Source organism: Erpetoichthys calabaricus, chromosome 1, assembly GCF_900747795.2.
Source record: "Erpetoichthys calabaricus chromosome 1, fErpCal1.3, whole genome shotgun sequence".
NCBI lineage: Eukaryota > Metazoa > Chordata > Cladistia > Polypteriformes > Polypteridae > Erpetoichthys > Erpetoichthys calabaricus.
In genome coordinates this window covers 84,445,948-84,466,182 of record NC_041394.2, presented here as the reverse complement: position 1 = coordinate 84,466,182, position 20,235 = coordinate 84,445,948, and the positions used below count along the sequence as shown (strand labels likewise).

General features: G+C 35.1%; 1 protein-coding gene across 3 annotated transcripts in view; it reads left to right on the top strand.

The window, feature by feature from the left end:
• LOC114652793 (neurexin-2-like) overlaps positions 1-19,446 on the top strand; it is a 1,491,103-nt gene extending 1,471,657 nt beyond the window's left edge. For all 3 annotated transcript variants that reach the window (XM_051920100.1, XM_028803111.2, XM_051920099.1), the window contains one exon: positions 16,636-19,446. In XM_051920100.1, the coding sequence (XP_051776060.1) occupies positions 16,636-16,943 (308 nt within the window). In that variant the 3' untranslated portion in view covers positions 16,944-19,446. The remainder of the gene's footprint in view (positions 1-16,635) is intronic.
• The last annotated feature ends 789 nt before the right edge of the window (positions 19,447-20,235 follow it).

The window sequence follows — 20,235 nt, the reverse complement described above, 5'->3', positions numbered from 1 at the left end:
ATGTCTGTCTTTCATCAGCAAAATAAGTGGTAACATCTAAAAACTATAGGAATATTTTTCTTATAGAATGACTTCATTATCAACATTTAGATAGCTGTTTGCATTCAGCTATTGAATGTTTTTTATTTCATTGGAAAATTTATATGTAAACGAAGATGAAAATAAAATGAATGTTAGCTATGAAAGATGTTTCACTAAATGTATTCGTTATTTTAAATTGGTGGCTAGTGGTTAATAGTGGCAGAAATCTGTCTGTCAAAAGATGAGCCATTAAGCATCTAAAGAGCTATTGTTGACAATAACAGCTCAACAGCCAATAATAATATCAGTTTTAATAAAATTCAATTGCTTGAGCCAGTTAATCCTGACCTAACCAAAGCCATTTTGAACCGTGAGAACATAAATCCCAGGAAGTTTTTTCTGCCCCACATTCTTATAGCTGTTGGGGATTTTGTTAATAATAATAACTGGAACGTTTCATAAATTGAAAATGCCTCTTTTTACAATCCTGTTACTAAAACAGAAAAAGATCTGAAAATCTATTGCCTGTGTAATGTAACGCTAAGAAAAACAAGTTGCATCAACATAAAACCAAGTTTTTGGGTGTTGGATTCCAACCAAGGACAATGGATCCGAGAGACTCTCCGTTAACATATTTTCAATGTGTAGTTCATGAAATCCCTTGGGTTTGTAACAAATACATGTTTGTTAGAAGTTTATAATAAATCAAAGATTTATTTGTCAAAATATTTAGAATAATTACATGGAAGTCAGTCAACACAGAAAGCGAGTTGCAGGTTGTTTGCTATCCCGGACTGAGCTCAGCATTGTTTTTGGAAGTGTATGGCTTGTTGCCCAGTATTTTATGAGTTGACAGGCAATACACCTTAAGGCAGGTGTGTCAAACTCATATCGTGGCTGCAGGTTTTCATTCCATACTATTTCTTAATTACCAACCATTCACTGCCACTAATGGAAGACCTTTTGTCATAATTTTAATTAATAAAAATAATTCTATTTTTTTACCATTCAAAATCCTAATTGTTTCTTTTTTCTTCAGCAGCCAAACAATAATGAGACATAAATTGAACTAAGAGGTGACCAGTAACTTGATCACATTTGCCCCTATGTATCCATCATACAATAACTGTTTCATAAAAGTGTTTAAAAAAAGAAAAAAACTAAGGCAGTAGAATTGAAGAATGGGTTTAACTAACAGCAAGAAGTGTCCTCTAGTTAAGAAATTGCTTCAAATAAGTGTTAGACCCCTGAGATAGCTGGTAATCTGTTGGCTTACTTTACATTTAATTATTTGTTTGGTTACTGGTTAAGGAAGAAAAAGAATCTTAAAAAGTCAAATGAATTAAAATTAATAAAAATGTTTGTTCCATTATAAGCAATGACTAGGTAGCTAGAACAAAAACAAGCAGCCAGAATCCAAAGACCAAAAGACTGGGCATGCATTGCAGTGAATAAGCCAGCATAGTCGGGTAAAATGTGGTATTATCTAAGAGAAAAATAATTAGGTATTTTGCTAATTTTACTTTACTCTTAAAAGTGTAATAAGTTAACACCATTATGATTCAGTAATCACAACGCTAGTCATGTGTTTTCCTCAATCAGTCCTCTGTTTCAGCTGAGTATAGCTAATCCCACAGTGTAGGAGCAAGGTTAGGGAAAGCAAGTAGCCACATTGAGAAGCTGTTTATTCTTTTCATAAAATGTGACAACTTCATTGCTCTGCTAACATCACCGTCCTGGCTGGGAGAATTCAGCAAGTTAATTATTCCTTAGGTGTTGGTAATACTGTAACTCAGCCACTGCAAAACATTTATGACATTTCGTAAAAATTCTATTTTTGAATCAGATTGTAAGTTGTCATTCACCTTCATAAGTAGTTACAACCGTCCTCAATAGACTGTGCTAGGTTTGCCAATTTCAAATATGTATAACATTATACCGCATACACAAAATGAAGTTCGATGCTTTGAAATGCAATGCTGAACTACATTAGATTTAATACAACCTGCAGCTATACTTTGATTGCCTCTGTATTTAACATATACTGTATCTTCTGTTCAATTTAAATATTTCTTGTTCTTTTTGTCTGTTTTTGCTGTTACAAATACACATTAGTAAAGGCCCTCTGTATACAGTGCTTATTAAGTTAAACATTGAGGTCACAATAACTGACTGAACCAATAAAATCAAAATATCAAACCGTATTTAATAAAAGCATATTTTAACATTGCTGAATATTTTTTCATAATGTTTGACACACACTCACAACATGCAGTATTAGAAGTACATTTCACCATAGGCTAAGGACTAGGCTGCCTTTGTTTAATTTATTTTGTTCTTCCCTCTCCTTAGATCTTGATCATAGTCAAATGCATATAACAGTTTGGGCCAAATTTGACACACACATTATTTGTGGCTCTTAATGTTCTGATTCTTATCCAGTCATCTATCTATCGGTTCTGTTAATTCAGTATATGGTTGTGGAGCCTGGTTGAGTATCTCGGCATCAGGAAAATATCAGGAACCATCCCTGGGCAGAGTACCACTCCACTGCCAAAAGACACTCGGGCCTACTTCCATACACACTCATACTTGTAATTCAAGTCATTAAAGTAACTCACACATCTTTGGGCTGTGATATGAGAATAAAAGTACACATACAGTAGATGAACCCATGCATGCATCTTGAAAACATGCAAACTACATAAAGAAAGTGACCAGGCTCAGTACAACTAATTCATTGTGCCACTCTCAACAAACACTACTAGGCTCAATATTCTGATATTGTAGCTACCATGTGTAAAACTGACACTGCAATACTTGTGATTTTCATAGGCCTTGTTGAGTACTTCTTGCCTGAAGATGGGGCCTGAGTTGCCTCGAAGCTTACATATTGTAATCTTTTTAGTTAGCCAATAAAAGGTGTCATTTTGCTTGGCTTTTCTTTAACAGAACCAGAAAGAGTAAAACATATAGTGAACATGTAGAATTGTCACAATGGATATCAATGGATTTAGCAGGATATTCTGAAAGACTGCATCACCCACACAGTGCCTAATAAATGAACATGGCAGTCATTGTTGTTTCATAAAACACAATTGAGTTATAAAAATTTGACATAAACATTTAATCCGCTACAGGAATCACAGCCTTAATGTAAAACGTGGGACACAGCATATTAGTACAATTCATAATTTAAACAATAATACAATTGTGGTGGGATGGTGCCCTGCTTGGGGATTTGTTCCTGCCTTGCACCCTGTGCTGGCTGGGATTGGCTCCAGCAGACCCCTGTGACACTGTGTTAGGATATAGTGGGTTGGTCAATGACTGACTGACTGACAATAATACAAACACCATGAATCTTGATTCAAGTAATGAAGAAGATCATCACACCAGTGATCATCTTTTTTGGCGGTCTGGTATTAAACATGTAAATTTAAAAACTAATACCTTAAATCCCACCATTGGCTCACTGTAGTTGTAGGTTTTCAGTATGGTAGAATTATGTATAAACACAGATCAGTTGCATATTAAGTCCAAAATTACTTATTCAGGATTCAGGCAATTTTTAAAGCACAAGTAGCCAAGCTTTCTAGTTTCCTCTTGTAAAGGTTTATACATTTGCAAACAGTCCTTTTATTTCTCTGTTTTTGAAGAGACAGAAGTTTTGGAACTTGACAGTTTGAAGTACATAAAGAATATGTACATTTAATGTGAGAGGTATTTGAAAAATAAAAGGCATTGAGCTGTTTGGTTCCAATAAAAATGAAGATGGGTGTCCAAACCTAATGATAATTTAGAAAAAGGAAATGTCACCATCTATACTATGTTGGTTTTACAATAATAAAGTAGATAGAAAAAAAGGAAACCCACTCTTGGCTTCCTCTTCTAATGTGGTTAAGTCTAAGGTTAAGCTTGGCTTAGTCAGTGTATTCATTATTATCTAATGCTCAAGGTCTGCAAAGGAATATATTGATAAACTTCAAAAGTTTGAAGTTAAGCACAGGATTTCCTAAATGCACATCTTTCTTTTGATTCATTATATACGTTCATGCTGGTTGTCTTTTATTCTTTAGCTATAGCCTAATTTTCTAATGTCCTGTCATATATTTTTAAATATTTTAGATTCCTAAAGCCACTATTTGCTTAAGACCCAAAAGGAAGGTCACCTAACACTTAAATATAGATTATACAAAAATAACTGACATGATGACTGCTGAAATCATGCACTGAGATTTACTGTATGGCCATATCTTTTAATTTCTGATAGGTAGTGTCATCTGCAATCTGTGACTAGATCTATCTTTAGGGCAGTTCATTTATGATGTTATTATGACAGCGAGCAACTGCATACCCTTTGGGTTTTTTTGTCACTGTGAGGTATGATGGCAGTGTGGGTTGGGACATTTTGATTTACCACTTTATTATGTCATATGCAGATTGGTATATTGGACCCTGTTGTTTTTGTTTAATTGTACAAAGTATGCAGCAATCTCTTGATTACAAATAACTTTTGAGACTGTAATGAGATGCAACAGTTTTGCCTACCTCTCCCTTTTGCAAACATTCCCCTGTTCAACTCCAGTTCATCCTGGCTTTGGCCACTAATCTGCTAACCTCATCAGCAACTGAAACACACAGCCTGGTTCAAACTCACAGTATGGCCAACACAAGGTCAAGACTGGTCAAGTGAAGTCAACGTTAATACTCCTGAATCTGCAGCCTCTAACAGCTTTGCTGCAAGCAACTTCCAAATTTACCTGCTCATTGTTGTTGGTTTTATTTGTTTAAACTTTTTAAAATTTAAGGTAACTCTAATAACGGAGGTACTGTCCTGTCCAATACTGATACTTTACCATTTGAAACAGTAGTTTTTTTGTTCAGTGAATTATCGAAAAGTTAAATTCTGTACTTAAATTCTTTGAAAATATTAGTACTTTAAATTGTAAAGCAAACACTTATAGGGGATTATTTCCAGTGCATTGACTATCTTTCTTTCTAAATATGTAGTAAAACAAAACAAAAAAATGTACACAATAACTTTTTAAAGAAAATAGAAATCTAATACAGGTATATAGTTTATTGTTAATATATAGATTTGGATAATTGCAAGCTAAAAAGCATTTTTTATCTGATAAAGATGAAAGCAGACAGAAAATGTAAAGGGGCATAGTGGAAAAATATGACAAAATTTGACTTAGTATTTTTGGCTAAAGTGTAAGCAAAAATTTAAAATTAGAATTATTCACAATTTACTTTTGTAAATATGTGTAAAAATGAAAGAAGCACAGCTGTTGTATTACATTTACCACTTATACTGTATAACAAAAATGGAATGCTTTTTGTATACAAAGCAAATAAAAGACACGTGTGCGCCCTGAAATGAAGTTGGCACACACAAGAGTATCTGCAGACTGAGTTTCTGAGTAGGATTAGAAGACAGTGCACTGCAGCTAGAACACAAATAGTTGTTAACATGGCAGCCTGTGCCTTCTATTGTACCATTTGATGTAAAAATTAAAGTACTTGCTTTATTGGTTAGAACAGATTACTTGTCACACGTGTCTGACATCTGTTTTAACTATGATCCTCTTAAAATCAGAGTTTATTTTAGTCACGGTTTCATGCTTAACCAAATGCATGGTGTAGTGCATGTCATGATTTAAAGAGATCCATTTTTGCATAAGTACTACACCTCAAGTACCACAGATCACAGGCAATAACAAGCAGAATCCACAATTTTTCATATAAGAAAGTTATTAAAATTTATTTCCGTGCAAAATTAAAACACAAAAAAGATTTTAGCAGACAGTATTATGCTCATAAAAATTGTTAGCCATAATGTACTGTCATGAAAGCCTGTCTCATGAACCCCTGTGTACAGTATGTGATTTTAAGATTTCACCAGCTGAAGGTAAATCTGCAATTTAAGGCATCACCTTCTACCAGCCAATAAAAACACAATGTAGAACTATATTTACTTGTCCAGCGTAAGATTCCCTTTCAGCAATCAAAGCAAAACAAATAAATAATGAACAGAATGGAAATAAACAGCTAAGGACATTCATAGTAGACTGTCGTACCGATTTGCATTTGTAGGAGCAGCAGATACAAGAAATAATTCATTTGCGGAGTCTCAAATTTGTCTAAAATTGCAGTAAGGCAATGATTTTCCACTTTTTAAGTAATTTGTTTAGACATATAACATATTGATCTGCAGCTTCTTTGAATTGGCATCATTTTCAGCAGAAGATGTAACACATTTCTTTGCATTTTAAAAGGGGCATTTTAGAAGGAGAAGTGGGTTTAGAAACAGATGGATGAACCGATGGATTTTACAAGACTTCCATAATTTTATACTTAATTGTGACAGTTGTAGACTGTCTTTTAAATCATTCTGTCACTGTGGTTTGCTTTTAGACATGAATCATTCTCTTTTCAAAATCCTCCCTATGTACAGCTTGGCTCAGCCTTCTCCCTGTAGCATCAGAAACAATGCAGGACCCCAGGACTAGACACCAGACCATCTGTAATCAGAGATCACTCATGCAGTCACCCACGCCAGTGCAATTTGGTTTCACACATCATATTTATGAAAGGTTTTTAATCTGGGAGAAAAATCAAGACTCTCTGAGAACTGTATTTGCTCGTGAGAGATTCTGAGTGTCCTCCTATTATAGCCATCTTTTAACAGACACTGGTATCACTTCATTCTCTTTTCATTGGCATGGATCAGATAGTCAGCGAAACTTTATTTTGCAAAAGATATTTTAAAGAGCACAACATCATAAGTGATTTTAAGAAACAAACCAAAAACCGTTCAAGATAAAAAAGATTTCAAGTACAACAGTTTTAAGAATTGGTATCTATACATGTTTGGGGAAATATTCTAGCACTTAATTATGTGTAAAACCTAAAAATAAAAAAATAAACTGGTTGTAATAAAAAGAGCAAATATACCCTGGCACCCTGTAATTGTTGCTGCTTATAAATATTCTTTGTACCTAAATGTCTGACTTTCCACGAGAATAATTTTGTTGAATATGCTGATGTTTCTAAAGTGATTAGAATTCGAGCTGAGTCTGATTTAGTTAATCATATTATAATATATCTTATATCGTTATAAAGTGACACATTAATATATTTTAGAGGACTGAAATAAAATTTTGCACAATGTCCTATTTGTCAGCTTCACTTACAAAACACAAACAGGTTTATTTCTCAGTGAAACCTACTGTTTTGCTTGATTCATCAATATTATTTAGCTATTGACTCATTATTGATTTCTGTTAATCAAACATAGTATGATCTTCAGAGTGCCTACTGTCACAAACTCCACTCAGAGTCATAGAAAGGTTTTGGGCAGCCACCCGTGTATTTAGATTCCTGGCTGCAAAGTCGTAAAGTGTATACAGCACTGATGTGCACACAACCAAGTCCAAAACAGAACTGAGGGAATAGGGAAAAGGTGGAGGCTTTTAAAGGGGAAGACAGGAAGTGAGATCAAAGGGGTCAGGCTCATAAGGGGTCTTCAGCCATAGGTTCGAGCCCGGAGGTGACATCACAGGGGCCGGAGCTGGCAAGGTCTCCTTCCATAGGCTCGGTCTCGGAAGTGACGTCAAGAGGGCCAAGTGGAATCTCCCGTGAATGGTCTACAGGAAAGGGAGAAAAAGAGTCGGTGCACTCTGTCACATCCCGGTACGAATTGGAACTGCCCTTACTCAAGCCTTTTAGCTGCCTCCCATGCGCATGTGTGTGACACTACATATATTCTACCAATAATTAGGAGAATTGACTCATTAAAGGTATGTCAGCCTAAAATCTGCATGATAACCTAGTACTAATGTAATTCTTTGAATCTTAGTAAAAGCTCGTTTATTAAAGTTCATGAAAATACTTCAGGTAAATCTGCATGGTGCTAGTTCAAGCCAACTGCAAATTAATAAAGGATCCATGAAGTTAAAGTCACTGAAACGTCCTGGGTGGAACTGCCACACAATGAATATAACTGCTGCCTCAGCTCTTCAGAGCCTTCGGTTTGTATTCCATCCCAGGCTCTCTTTGTGTGGGAAGTGCACTTTCTTCTAACGTTTTCTTTAATTACTTTCCTGGTACTTTAGTCTCTTCAAAAATGCTAAACACAGCCAGGTTTTTCTAATTGGTAAATACATAAGCATGACACAAGTGACACCACCCTGTCATTGACTTGAGCCCTACCTATGGTTGGTCCTGTACCAGTACATCTACATTTACAGTACTTATCTGGCTGACACTTTTATCCAAGGTGACTTACAACATTTATGATACAATTGGTTACATTTGTTTTTTGTTTTCCAATAGGAGAACAGAAAGGTCAAGTGACTTCCTCATGGTCACACAGTGTCAGTAGCGGAATTTGAAACGACATCCTCTGGGGTTGAACTCCAAAGCCTTAACCACTACACTACATTGCCCGCCATTTGTCATCTTTGGTCGCACACAAGCTAAATTTAAATTCTTCCATAAAATGTGTAGAGTTTTGTTATGTTATGTCTTATACAGTGGTCATTTCTTCATATAACATGATGGCACACCTTCGTGCTCCATAGCTTCACAAAAAACACCTGTCATCGGTATTTTACTTACTCAAATCAAATAGTTTTTAATCATAATAAACCACAACTCATTTTTTTTTCATATTTCTCCACTAATAATATTCACTGCTTTCAATTTAGTAATAAAAGCAGAATGTTAGCCAAAGTCATTCTACTTTCTTAGCCTAATTTTTAACAACATGAGGATATCATACTTTCCCTCATCTACTCTCAAATTGCAGGCCTACCCCAGAAGCATGGTGTGCAAGGCAGGAATCCATTCCAGATGAGGCAACCATCCCAAGTTTAGTCTCCCTGGCCTGACTGTATATCGAACATATCAATCCATCTCTAGACACCACAACAAAAATCTAAACATTAATTTTATACATAATAATAGTCTGAAATTAAATATTTCTCCTTTTCGAGATTTTTAAATGCAGTATATCATAACATTACAGGAACTGAAAAAAAAATATCTTTACAAGTAAAGAACAAAACTCAATTGCATCGCATGGACAGAACGTCAATGAAGCTCACTAATGTTTTCAGAAAACATGCTTATTGAATAGCATAGCTTTGTAGTTCTTTGTGTAATCTCTTACTTTTAGCTTTACAAGCAGTAGTGTTGCTTGACTTCTCAGTACAGATGCAGTTTAAAGTATAGGACGTTTGAGCAGGGAGTGAGCCATGACAGGCAGGTGATGTTTATGATGAACACTCCGACTTCCAAGTTATTTTTGTTGGGATAAATAAGTGAAAGCTTTATTGAGGTATAATGATAATAAGTGATGCTGCACATTATGTAACATTTTTAGTTATTTCTTTGATAACACCGTATCTTCAACAGAGTGCAGTTGCTGTTTCAATACTTTTTGAGTAAGTGCCAAAACGATCATAAGTACAGAATATGTCAAAATGGCCTTCGCCAATATGCTACTCACATAAATTTGCAAACAACGTTTGATGCAATTTTATTAACATTTAAAATGTCTTATAATATTAAAGCTGTCCATATTATTGCTATTGCATACACAATAATATGAAAATCACATAAACTATGATACTTGTCAAGCAGGAATTTTAAGAGTACAATTATTATTATTATTATTTTTTAATCCTTAGTTTACAAGTTCCACAGATGTCTTTTCTTTACCAGTGTTGGTGTTTGCTAACATTTCTTCGTGAACTGTTGTACTGATCTGAAAACAAAAACAAAAAATCCACAGGCGTTTTATCAAAGTTGGGCACCATTTAATGAAGTCATGTTTGTAAATGATCATACATTAAAAAAAGAAAGAAAGAAGTAGCAATAAAGTGAAAATGAGTCAAGTTAATTAAACATTTCACATACAATGAAAGTTAATATGTCCACAGGCCATGAATCAATAGAATGTAAGAATAATAATTTATTATTTGCATTTATTTTTTAAAATGTGACATTAATGTTGTTAATGGTGGTTTCAGTATATCTTTGGCCAATCTGTGCAGAATAATACTAAACAAATATGATTATACAGTATATTCTTGGTTAATGTAAAACCTCTGTTTGGAAACTTTCGTTTAAATATTTAGATAAGTGTAATGCTAATAAAGGAATTTAAACTGATACATATTCATGAAGGACAGTGTCTTGGTTATTAATTGCTTGTCCAGAGCCAGTTAACAGGCCTGATTCTGTGAAGTTGCTTTAAAATGGCCAGTCTGCCTGTGTGATCAATGTGTGATGAATACCCCTGTCTGCACAAATAGTTACTAAGGCTGCAGCGTTGTATGTTAAAGTTGTCCTGAAAATGCAGATTTCCTCCTTTTTCCAGGGTGTACCCAATTTTTTCCTAATCGCTCTCGGCCTGTCTCTCTCTCTCTCCAGTGCACCTCTTTTGTTTGAGAATATGGTGTTTTGAGATTGTTTTCTTCATATTTTCCTGAAAGAAACTTAAATTCTACTGAAGCTTGATTCTTTCGGCTAATAATAGTCATTAAAGAACAAAAAAAGAATGAAAGACTGTTTCAAGCAAGTATATTTACATTCAATCAAGTTTTCACTAAGTATTAATGTAAATAAATACAATTAGACCAGTATTGAATTTACTTTACTTTCCAATGCCATAAAAAACATGATACCTATAAAAGTGCAGAATGCTAGGCATCTTCTTTTCAAAGTGCATGTAATGCAGCTATTTCATACATATGCTTAAATGTCACTTTTATTAACATTTCAGTTTTGGCCGCACCACTGAGACTACACTTACACAATATTTGTTTTGGCAGCTTTTGATTTCATTTAAGTTTTTTTTTTATCACACTAATGGAAATATTCCTACGTGATAGCATGTATTTAAATAAACGGCTGTTGCTTTTCACTTCCTAATAGGGTGCAGGTTGTAGAGGATGGGTGGACCAGTGGTAGCCAGTGCAGGGCCTAATGCTCTGGTTTGCTGTCACCGACCTGTTCTGAACGTCTTGCACCACCCAAGTCAAATCTTAAAATAAGCAGGAATATTTTTGGGTGATTTTGTCAGTAAGATCTATAGTATGTCATTTTATACCACAGGAACTTCAAACTTAACAACTTAAAAACGCAGTGTTTTGACTATTAAACCTTCATTGGCCTTGGTCACATGGGCTTTTCAAAATGTGTAGCAATTAAATATAATGCAACACATATAGGAGGTTAATTTGTATTTTCTGTGTGTATGATATCTCACATAGAGAATGTAATTTTTGTCTGGTCATGATGTAATCTAATAATTATGAGACGTGTTTTATCAAAACGTTAAAAAATGGCGGTGTACAGTATATATAGATACTAATAGCTAAGAGGCTTTGTTTTAGAATACTGCATATGCTCAGATTTTTACATACATTTGAGCATCTCTATAGCACAATGAAAAAGTTAAATGGTAAATAAAGAATATGTACTGAATATAGTACACAGACACTTGGATTTTCAATTCTTTTAGTTAAAGAACTCTAGGCTGACATATTTTTACAGCATGTGCATTATAGCATCTCATATTTTGTTAGGATCCAGACTACGATTTAGAGGCAATCCCATGAGTGAAACCTTAAAATATTTTGTAGTATTTTAATACTGTAACAGATTAAAGGTTCATCTGTTGTGGGTTAATTCCTCTCAGAGTAAACTGTGACCTTGCACTGATCAATCCTACTAAAATGCATTTTTTTTAATTATAGGATACTATAGTATTTCTTCAGCAGAGTAGGTATCTATTCCTAAACTCTATCAAAATATGATACGTTTGTTTATCTTTACAGCAATCTTAAAAAAAACAAGTTGTATTTTTACTGCCAAGGGCACAGTAGAGAGCACATGTGATCATTATATAGATATGCGTACACATTAAAGCTGTGTTGTCTTTGCAGTTAATAGTCCTTAAAGTTTTCTATAAAATGACTCACAAATGAAAATCCTGAATTACATAAAAGCAAGATTTTACTTTATTTTAACTCCTGTAAAAACATTCATAAGCAAAAGTAAGAAAGGATGAAATGTACAGTATATGTTTAAACATGAAACCTCAAAGTGTATATTAAGATGGAGATCCCCTGTGGACCTGAGTACTTCACAGCTACAAGTAAGATGTGACTTTTTAATATAATGGCCTCTGCTGGATCATCTTACACTAATTTTAGTATTACAGTTTATTTCTAATGTATGAAACAGCACTACATACAGTATTTGTCAGATAATGAGTGTGGCTTGGTGGGAAAGATGTTGAGGGAATGTCAAACCAGTGTTGATGCTGTAATCTGCATCACTCTATAACAATGTTGAACATTTGGTTTATTTACCACTCCATTATCTAAAAAACACTCAGAATTAGGAAGCTGGACTGTGTTATATGGTATATGTGGTTGTATTGTTCCCTGCCACATCCAGCCCCTCCCAATGACACAGTTCACGCATGAGAGGATATGGCTGTCAGGATCTGGGGGATTTTTCATGCTGTTTTCTTGTACTTTCACAATTTATTTAATTGTTAGCTTTGGCGCCTTCATTATTTTGTTGATTTGTATTTTTTTCTTTTTCTTGGAGGCCACTTGGGTCCTAATTTGGGATCCTGAGGTGGTTTGTCTTGTGGTAGATGTGGCAACACGTTGTATCAGTGCATGCACCCAACCTCTCCCTCTCTCTCTCAATACATTAAAATGCCATATGATATGCATGTCTGCACATGTGGGACACGCTTTTTATAAACCATGAGATCTCAGTCATCAGCCCCTGTCAGGTAGAGGAAAACACTGCTCATCAGAACTGTGTTCAGTGAAGACTGAAAAATGTACGAGAGAGTGTTTAAGATTGGTCCACGGGTGTTTGAGACATGATGACCCACGGCAACTTATCTGAACAATTTGGTTCTGCTGTTGGGTTTATGAAAGAAAGAAAGAAAGAAAGAAAGAAAGAAAGAAAGAAAGAAAGAAAGAAAGAAAGAAAGAAAGAAAGAAAGAGAAAGTATTAATGTATGAAGAACAGAGAACTCCTGTGTCTTTTGGGAAAAGTTCAAAGGCAACTAACTCTTTGGTGAAAAGGAAATTTTATTTTTTGGTTTAGTAGGGGAAAAACCAAAGAAAAGCTTTACTCTTTCGGACAATATGTATTAAGAACAAACATGGTGATGCCTGTTAGTGAGATTGTGTTTTACAGAATAAGAGGAACATGCAGAGGCTTTGGTGTGTCAGGCATATGCAGACTAAGGTGTGTGTCAAGCACACAGAACACTTGGGTGTCTTGGACTACAAAGAAATTGATCACAATGGATATCCATAGCTTGTTTTGTGAGGATAAAAAGAGAAGGGAGCTTTAATCTAGCCTTTGAGAAGGCTGATTTGGACAAAACAGAGGCTTTCATTTTAGCTAGCTTCTATTCTGACATCCCTCCCTTAAAAAAAAAGCACCGATTAAAGAAGATTCTGCAGTTCTGACCTTGGCCTGCCTGTGATTAAGATTTTTTGTTGCTCCCCAATCTGACAACATTTAGTTTAGGAGGATTTATTGGTTGTGACCTCAACTTTGGGAATTGTGATTATTGTTTTGTCTAGTGTCTAGCTTACTTAACCTCTCTTACTCGAAATAAAATGAGCTTTCTAGTGGCCTTAAAGTATTATTTATCACTTTCCAGGATAACTAGATCAAGGCAATGAGAGGGGAATGCATAGTATTTTTGTGTTCTTTGATGGGCTTGACGCTAAAACATTAAATGCCTCATGAGCATGCAAAACTAGGCCATTTTTGTGTACTCAGAGTGAAAGAATGAAATGCATTGGTTTATTGCTTCTAGAGATACTGCATTTAAATAGAGAGAGAGAGAGAAGAAAACAAGTCAGATACAGTACATCACCACAAACATACTGTATAAGCACATAGTTATTTTTTCATGAAAAGCTGTCCTCACAGAGTGGATTGTCCCCATTTTTGAAAAAAAAAAAAAGGCCGTGTTATCTTTTAGTAGTCACACAGTACGCTTGTTAACTTGATCAACAGTAAATATAACGATTATTTCTAATTCTGTTGTTACTTGGATGCTCAAATACATGCACTTTCATCCCTCCCCAAAATATGTGAAATTTGTTGTTGTCTCATTAACCCTGATATTTTAACACCTGTTGTATATTAGGGGTTAATATTTCTTTTTTGTTAAAAAGAAAAAAAATGTTGGGGCTTAAAACATACATGTCGACTTATTTGTTTCAATAAGAACATGTTAACTTACTAATGGCTAGGAACAGTAAACATGCACATAATTCTGTTGGTCGTTAGCAGTTTGATAAATAAGGAGGATATTTTGTACACAAATAATTTGTAAATATGTGCACAACCATACTGTTTATATGTGTTATGTACTTCTGATAAATGATGATATTGTAAGCAAAAAAGCCTGGAAAACAATCAGTACCTTAGTTGAAGGCAATCATATGACATAATTATAAACTTGCTTTAGTGCACAATATTACTACACAAAAATGTAAATTTTAAGATGAAAAATAATAGTTACCTACTAATTATCAGTTCCATTTATCAGCCTTTGAGAACAAGATCTTTTGTTGATCATTTAAAATGAAAATCTATGAATCCTAGAGATGAAATGGCAATGCTAAAGGATTTTTTACTTAAACAGATAAACATCCAGTTAATTAAAACATCTTATGTAATGTGCAAATAAGAGTGTGAACAGAGTCATTTTAGGCAAGCTCTAATAACTAGAATGTCAAGTTAACCATACTGTCCATTGCATTTTGATTTTATTAAATATATTTTTCTGTGGCCTCACCATGTGTACATGCAGTATGTGCTTTCAGAGAAAACTCCAAGACTTGATCCTGTAATTTCTGCACACAAGAGATACTAAGCAGGCTTCTGCCATAATATACATGACACAAAAAGAAAGTATTTCAGTCTTTCATAAAGTCAACTGTATGAATGAAGTTTTATTTACTTCAGTACAAATTCCATGTAAATAAGGATAAACACAGCAGAGAAAACAATCTCTTAAAATGCAGAAGAGAGAGACTTCTATGAACAGTCCACAATTTGGTGCAATGGGGTAAATAAATTATCTTAAATTCAAATAAAAAGATGGAAATCTGTATAACCCTATATATATATATATATATATATATTTATATATATGTATATATGTGACACTCCAATAGGAGCAATGTTGAATAAGAAAAAATAAATATGAGTCATCTGGAAAAAATATATAGTATAAATATAATGAAGCCATCATTTAAGGGGCAAAATGTTTGAAATTCGGTTAAAAAACAGGATAAATTATTTTGAAAGGGGGAGAATTGTTTTTCTATTCGAGAACAATCTTACACAGCTTTCTTTTGTAATTTTTTTTTTCATGCTAAAATCATGCGGCCAATTTGTTGATGTAAGTGACCTGAATTCCGTGGTTTGCTATATTATTTAAAAAAGAAAACAGAGAAAAAAGAAGGGAAAGCAAATAGAAGTCAGCCTATAGATAAAAATGAAACTGGTAGGGAGATAGTCAGACTTCTAGGCTGTTTAAGTGCTGTTTTTTTACATTTTTCCTTCTGTGCAGTATTTAGAATAGATATTAGAGTATACACATAATGCAGTATATATTTATTTCATAGATCATGATGAATATATTTAGAGGTAAGCAGTTAAGAGCTAAACAAAGTATATAGTTACTTTATTTTAACTTCTTTGTTATGTATTCAAGCTTAGTCCAGGGTAGAGATGTTATAAATAGTATATAATAACAGACATAAACTAGATAAAAGTGAAGGCATTAAAATTAGTCCTGAATTGTTCTAATTTTGACATATTGTGTATATTGTTGATCTACTATTTCATGAGATCATTTGTTTATGCCTCTTTTCTCTTTTCTCTTTCTTATCCTAGGAGGTGAATTAGTGTTGCCCATTATTACAGAGGACTCCCTAGACCCCCCTTCAATTGCCACCCGCTACCCTGTGATCCCCCCTCCTCCTACTTATCGCCCCTTCCTCCCCCACCTCGAGACCACCAAAGAATCCTTAACCCTCCCATCCACTAACCAACGACCCCCATGCTCGCTTGACCAGGAGGATAATGATTGTGAGGATGCCATTGAAGTCTCAGGCTTAAGTTCGGGGGAAGTGTTTGACTCGAGCTTTCCCCCAACCGACGATGAAGATTTTTACAGTACTTTTCCCTTGGTCACAGACAGGACCTTGTTACCGCCACCAGCCGCCAATGGGGGGGCAGACAACAGTGTCAAAATATCCCGGGACCGCCACTTTTCCAAGCCCAAGTCCTCCACTACCACATCCTCCAACTCCCCTCCCGAACATCAGCCTCATGTACCTCCAGGTGCCACCCCTGACCTGCTCCTCCGTAAAAATAAAAACAGCGGTAGCAGCAACATTCCTGCTGGCAAAATGAACACCCGAGACCAAGTCCTACTGCCCATGCCCACTTCCTTTGACCATGACTATAATGGTAGGCACAGACATCACCCTGATATAACCTATCCCCCCAATTTCCACAATCTGCCTACAGCCAACCCCACTGGGCCAGGAGAAGGAGGACCTCCAGGAGCAGTTGAAGTCATTCGTGAATCCAGCAGCACAACTGGAATGGTTGTTGGAATAGTTGCAGCAGCTGCCCTCTGCATCCTCATCCTTCTCTATGCCATGTATAAATATCGCAACCGAGATGAAGGCTCCTACCAGGTAGACCAGAGTCGCAACTACATAAGCAATTCAGCTACACAAAGCAATGGAGCGGTGGTGAAAGAAAAGCAAACAAGCACCACCAAGAGCACGGGCAAGAATAAGAAGAACAAGGACAAAGAGTATTATGTCTGAAAAAGAAAGAGTGATAGAGAGAAAGAGAGTGAGAGAGAGAGAGAGAGTGAAAAATGAGAGTGATATACCATGATAGGACCATACCACGTCTTGTTCTCCTCTTTTCTGCATTTTCTTTTGTTGATCAACAATCCTGTGCCTCACTCATCATCTCTTCATAATGGTATTGATGCACAGTCATACCGAAAAAAGAAGGTTTAAGCAGAATGACAGATTGCTTTAAAAAATGGTTTTGTCACATTATACATTACCTACTTTTTTTTTTTTTGTTTTATTTTTCTTTTGAAACTTTTGTTTCTGGCTTACTCATGTTGTCCACACCCAAAACTTCCTTTTATCTATTTCTTTGCCTTGATATGTTTTTTGGTCATTCTGAAGAATGTCAACACTTTTATATATTTATATATATTATATGCCCATATATAAATATATATCAGTTTGGGTGGGTTGACAGACAAGTAAAAAGAGACATGCCCTGTGGATGTTTTTTTTAAGAAAATTACAAAAAAAAAAAAAAAAATTGTGCAAATGCACTTAATGCATGAGACTTACTGAACTCGGAGCCAGACGTACAGTACAAGAATTGTGTATGTGTTTTCAACAACAACAACAACAACAAAAAAGGGAAACGAAAATGAGATGTAAATGGATTAAAGGAGTCCTCTTTTGTGCTAGAAATGAAGCACATTCATCATAAAAGTGATTAGAGAAAACATTTCTGCACAGACATTTTTTTAAAGCAAAATCAAATAAAAACGGCGAACTGATTTAAATCAGAGGCAAAGTCAATTTTGATAACAGGTTGAACAAGATGTTTTCAGTACTTCGTGCAGACATCTGTCCTGATGGTACTTAAACAATCATAAATGGAACAGCTTCGTACTGGATTGAGGGCGACAATGTAGAGAAGTGGCATGCTGGCCTGCACTAATTCTGGAAATCCGACCAGATTAAAATACCAGTTAACAAAAACGCAGCCGCCAAACACAGTCCAAACCTGGAGTAACTGCCTGATCAACTATGCCTTTGTTGCAGCCCCATACTTTGTCTCTCTTTCTCTTTCTCTCTCCTTCCCTGTCTCTGTCTGTTTCTCACTTCTCTTCCTCCTCACTAAGGTGCTAATGCAACATTATTCTGTTGTGATTCAAGCATGTAGTATTCACATATTTCAGCCATTTCTGTGGAAAACAGCTACATCAGCCATTCGAAATCCAGTGTTTAACAACCCAAACATTGGTCTATCCTGGCAGACCACATCTTCATATGCATTAGGTCCTGACAGAACCTACCAGCAAATGAAGGACTTGGATTCTTGATACATTACAAAGTGACTTAAATATATAAATATATATATGTATAGACCTTTCAGAGTTCTACAGACCAGCTAGCAGCTTATAAAATTGTGTGTATGTGTGTGAATATTGATTTAATGGGAAAATACAAAAAACGTTAGGACAACTGACAGATCTTTTTAAGAAGTATTTCCATTGAGAAAATAAAAATGGAAATGGAAACTGGAGCCATCTTTCTGATAACAAAATGACAGAGAAAAAAAAAAGAAAAACAAAAGGAATTTTGTAAAGGACAGAGGTAACCGTCCACCTCTGGCTACTGATTTTGCGCTGCTGAAGGGAACTACCCAAGGAAACATAAGGAACGCCTGCCCTTCAGTAAAGACTTACAGCGTGGCTTTTTTTGTTTTGTTTCTTTTTTTTTAGTTCCTTTTCAGTTTTTTGTTTCTTTAAAAGTAGAGATGGACTGAAATGGAGACACAAGTCACTACTGCAGGAGAAACATAAATTGATTATTATATAAATTATAAACTTTTAAAAGCAAAAAAAAAAAAAAAACTTTTGGGGGGAAAGATGTGAACTGCAATGTTTTAATTTTCTTTCAATTATGAACTGTTATCAGAAAACGAAAAAAAAATGTACAAAAAGTTTGTGAAATGTCTAAATATTTGAAAATCATCCCATTATTAACAATTATGTATTTACCTTGTTTCCATTCCTGTTAAAAGAAAAAAAGAAAATGTTTGGGTATTCTGAGGCAGAAATATTTACACATTTACTCCAGAGTGAGTGATGTCATTTGGGCAAAATTGTGTTATCCTTTGGCAACAAATCTCAGTCAGACGAGATGAGCAAAATCATCCCAGCTGTATCCATTTATCTTTGACCAGATTATTATTATTTTTTTCTTTTGAGAGATTCTTTTGCAGACATTAGTTGGGACCCTGCTTGTATGCATAAAACGCAGAAAGGTTGAGGGGCCCGGCGTATTTTTTATTTTTATTTTTTTTGTGAATCCCTTTGTAAGGGTAAGAATGGGTCTACTTTTTTTCTAATTTGCATTTTTATTTATTTTTTTTATTCATGAGATATAGGCTATTCCAACTATCTTCCTGTTCTATTCAATGTTATTGTAAAGTGTTACCAGTGAGATGAATCTTAATATGTGTACATTAACAGAGGGGAAAATACAGTTGGTTATATACTTCTTACATTTGTTGTTGTCTTTAATATTATCTCTTGATGCTTCTTTTTTGTTGCATGCAGCAAAGACAGTTTGCCGTCGAACACAGCAAAGAGCAGCCAGGATACATTTTTAATCCTTATGAGCAAGATTCTCTATGAACCTGAAACCTAGAGAGTTAATTGTGGTTACCAGCCATGACTGTTGTAGATAAAGTTTCCTTTAGATACCCCATTCAAGCTAAAGCACACAGATTGCTTTCAGTTGATTTCCACAGCTACCGAAACCTATATGAAAGACAAGCTGATCATAGGCAGAGTCTAATCAAACGCTTGTCATAAAAAGTAGTATGCACACAGCAACTGAGTGCACTTTACTGAAAAAATACTAAAGTTTTCTCTTCATGGTGACATTTTGATTTAAATGAGGGTTTAAATGAGGCTTCCTTTACTACAAATCAGAATCCTTACTTTCAGATTGTAAGGGACTGGACTGAGAAGTGTGTGGTGACATAAGTATCAGTACAACCTCACAAGTCATGAAAACTAGGACTGAATCCTGTTCAGGTGTCCAGTTTATTGATTCTCCCATAGTTCAAGAGTCTTTTCTTTAGCACATCCCAAAGACATCTCTCAATTAGTCTAGTGCAAATCTCTCGGGGAGTGTGAATTGAAGTGTGCTGTGCAAAAACTGATGTCCGACCTGTGGTTCAGTCTTACTTGGCATTGTTTTGAAAAACAGACACATTACCAGTCTGTTGTCATATTTCTAACTGCATTAAATGGGAGGCATTAAACTACTTTCTTTCAATAGGTTG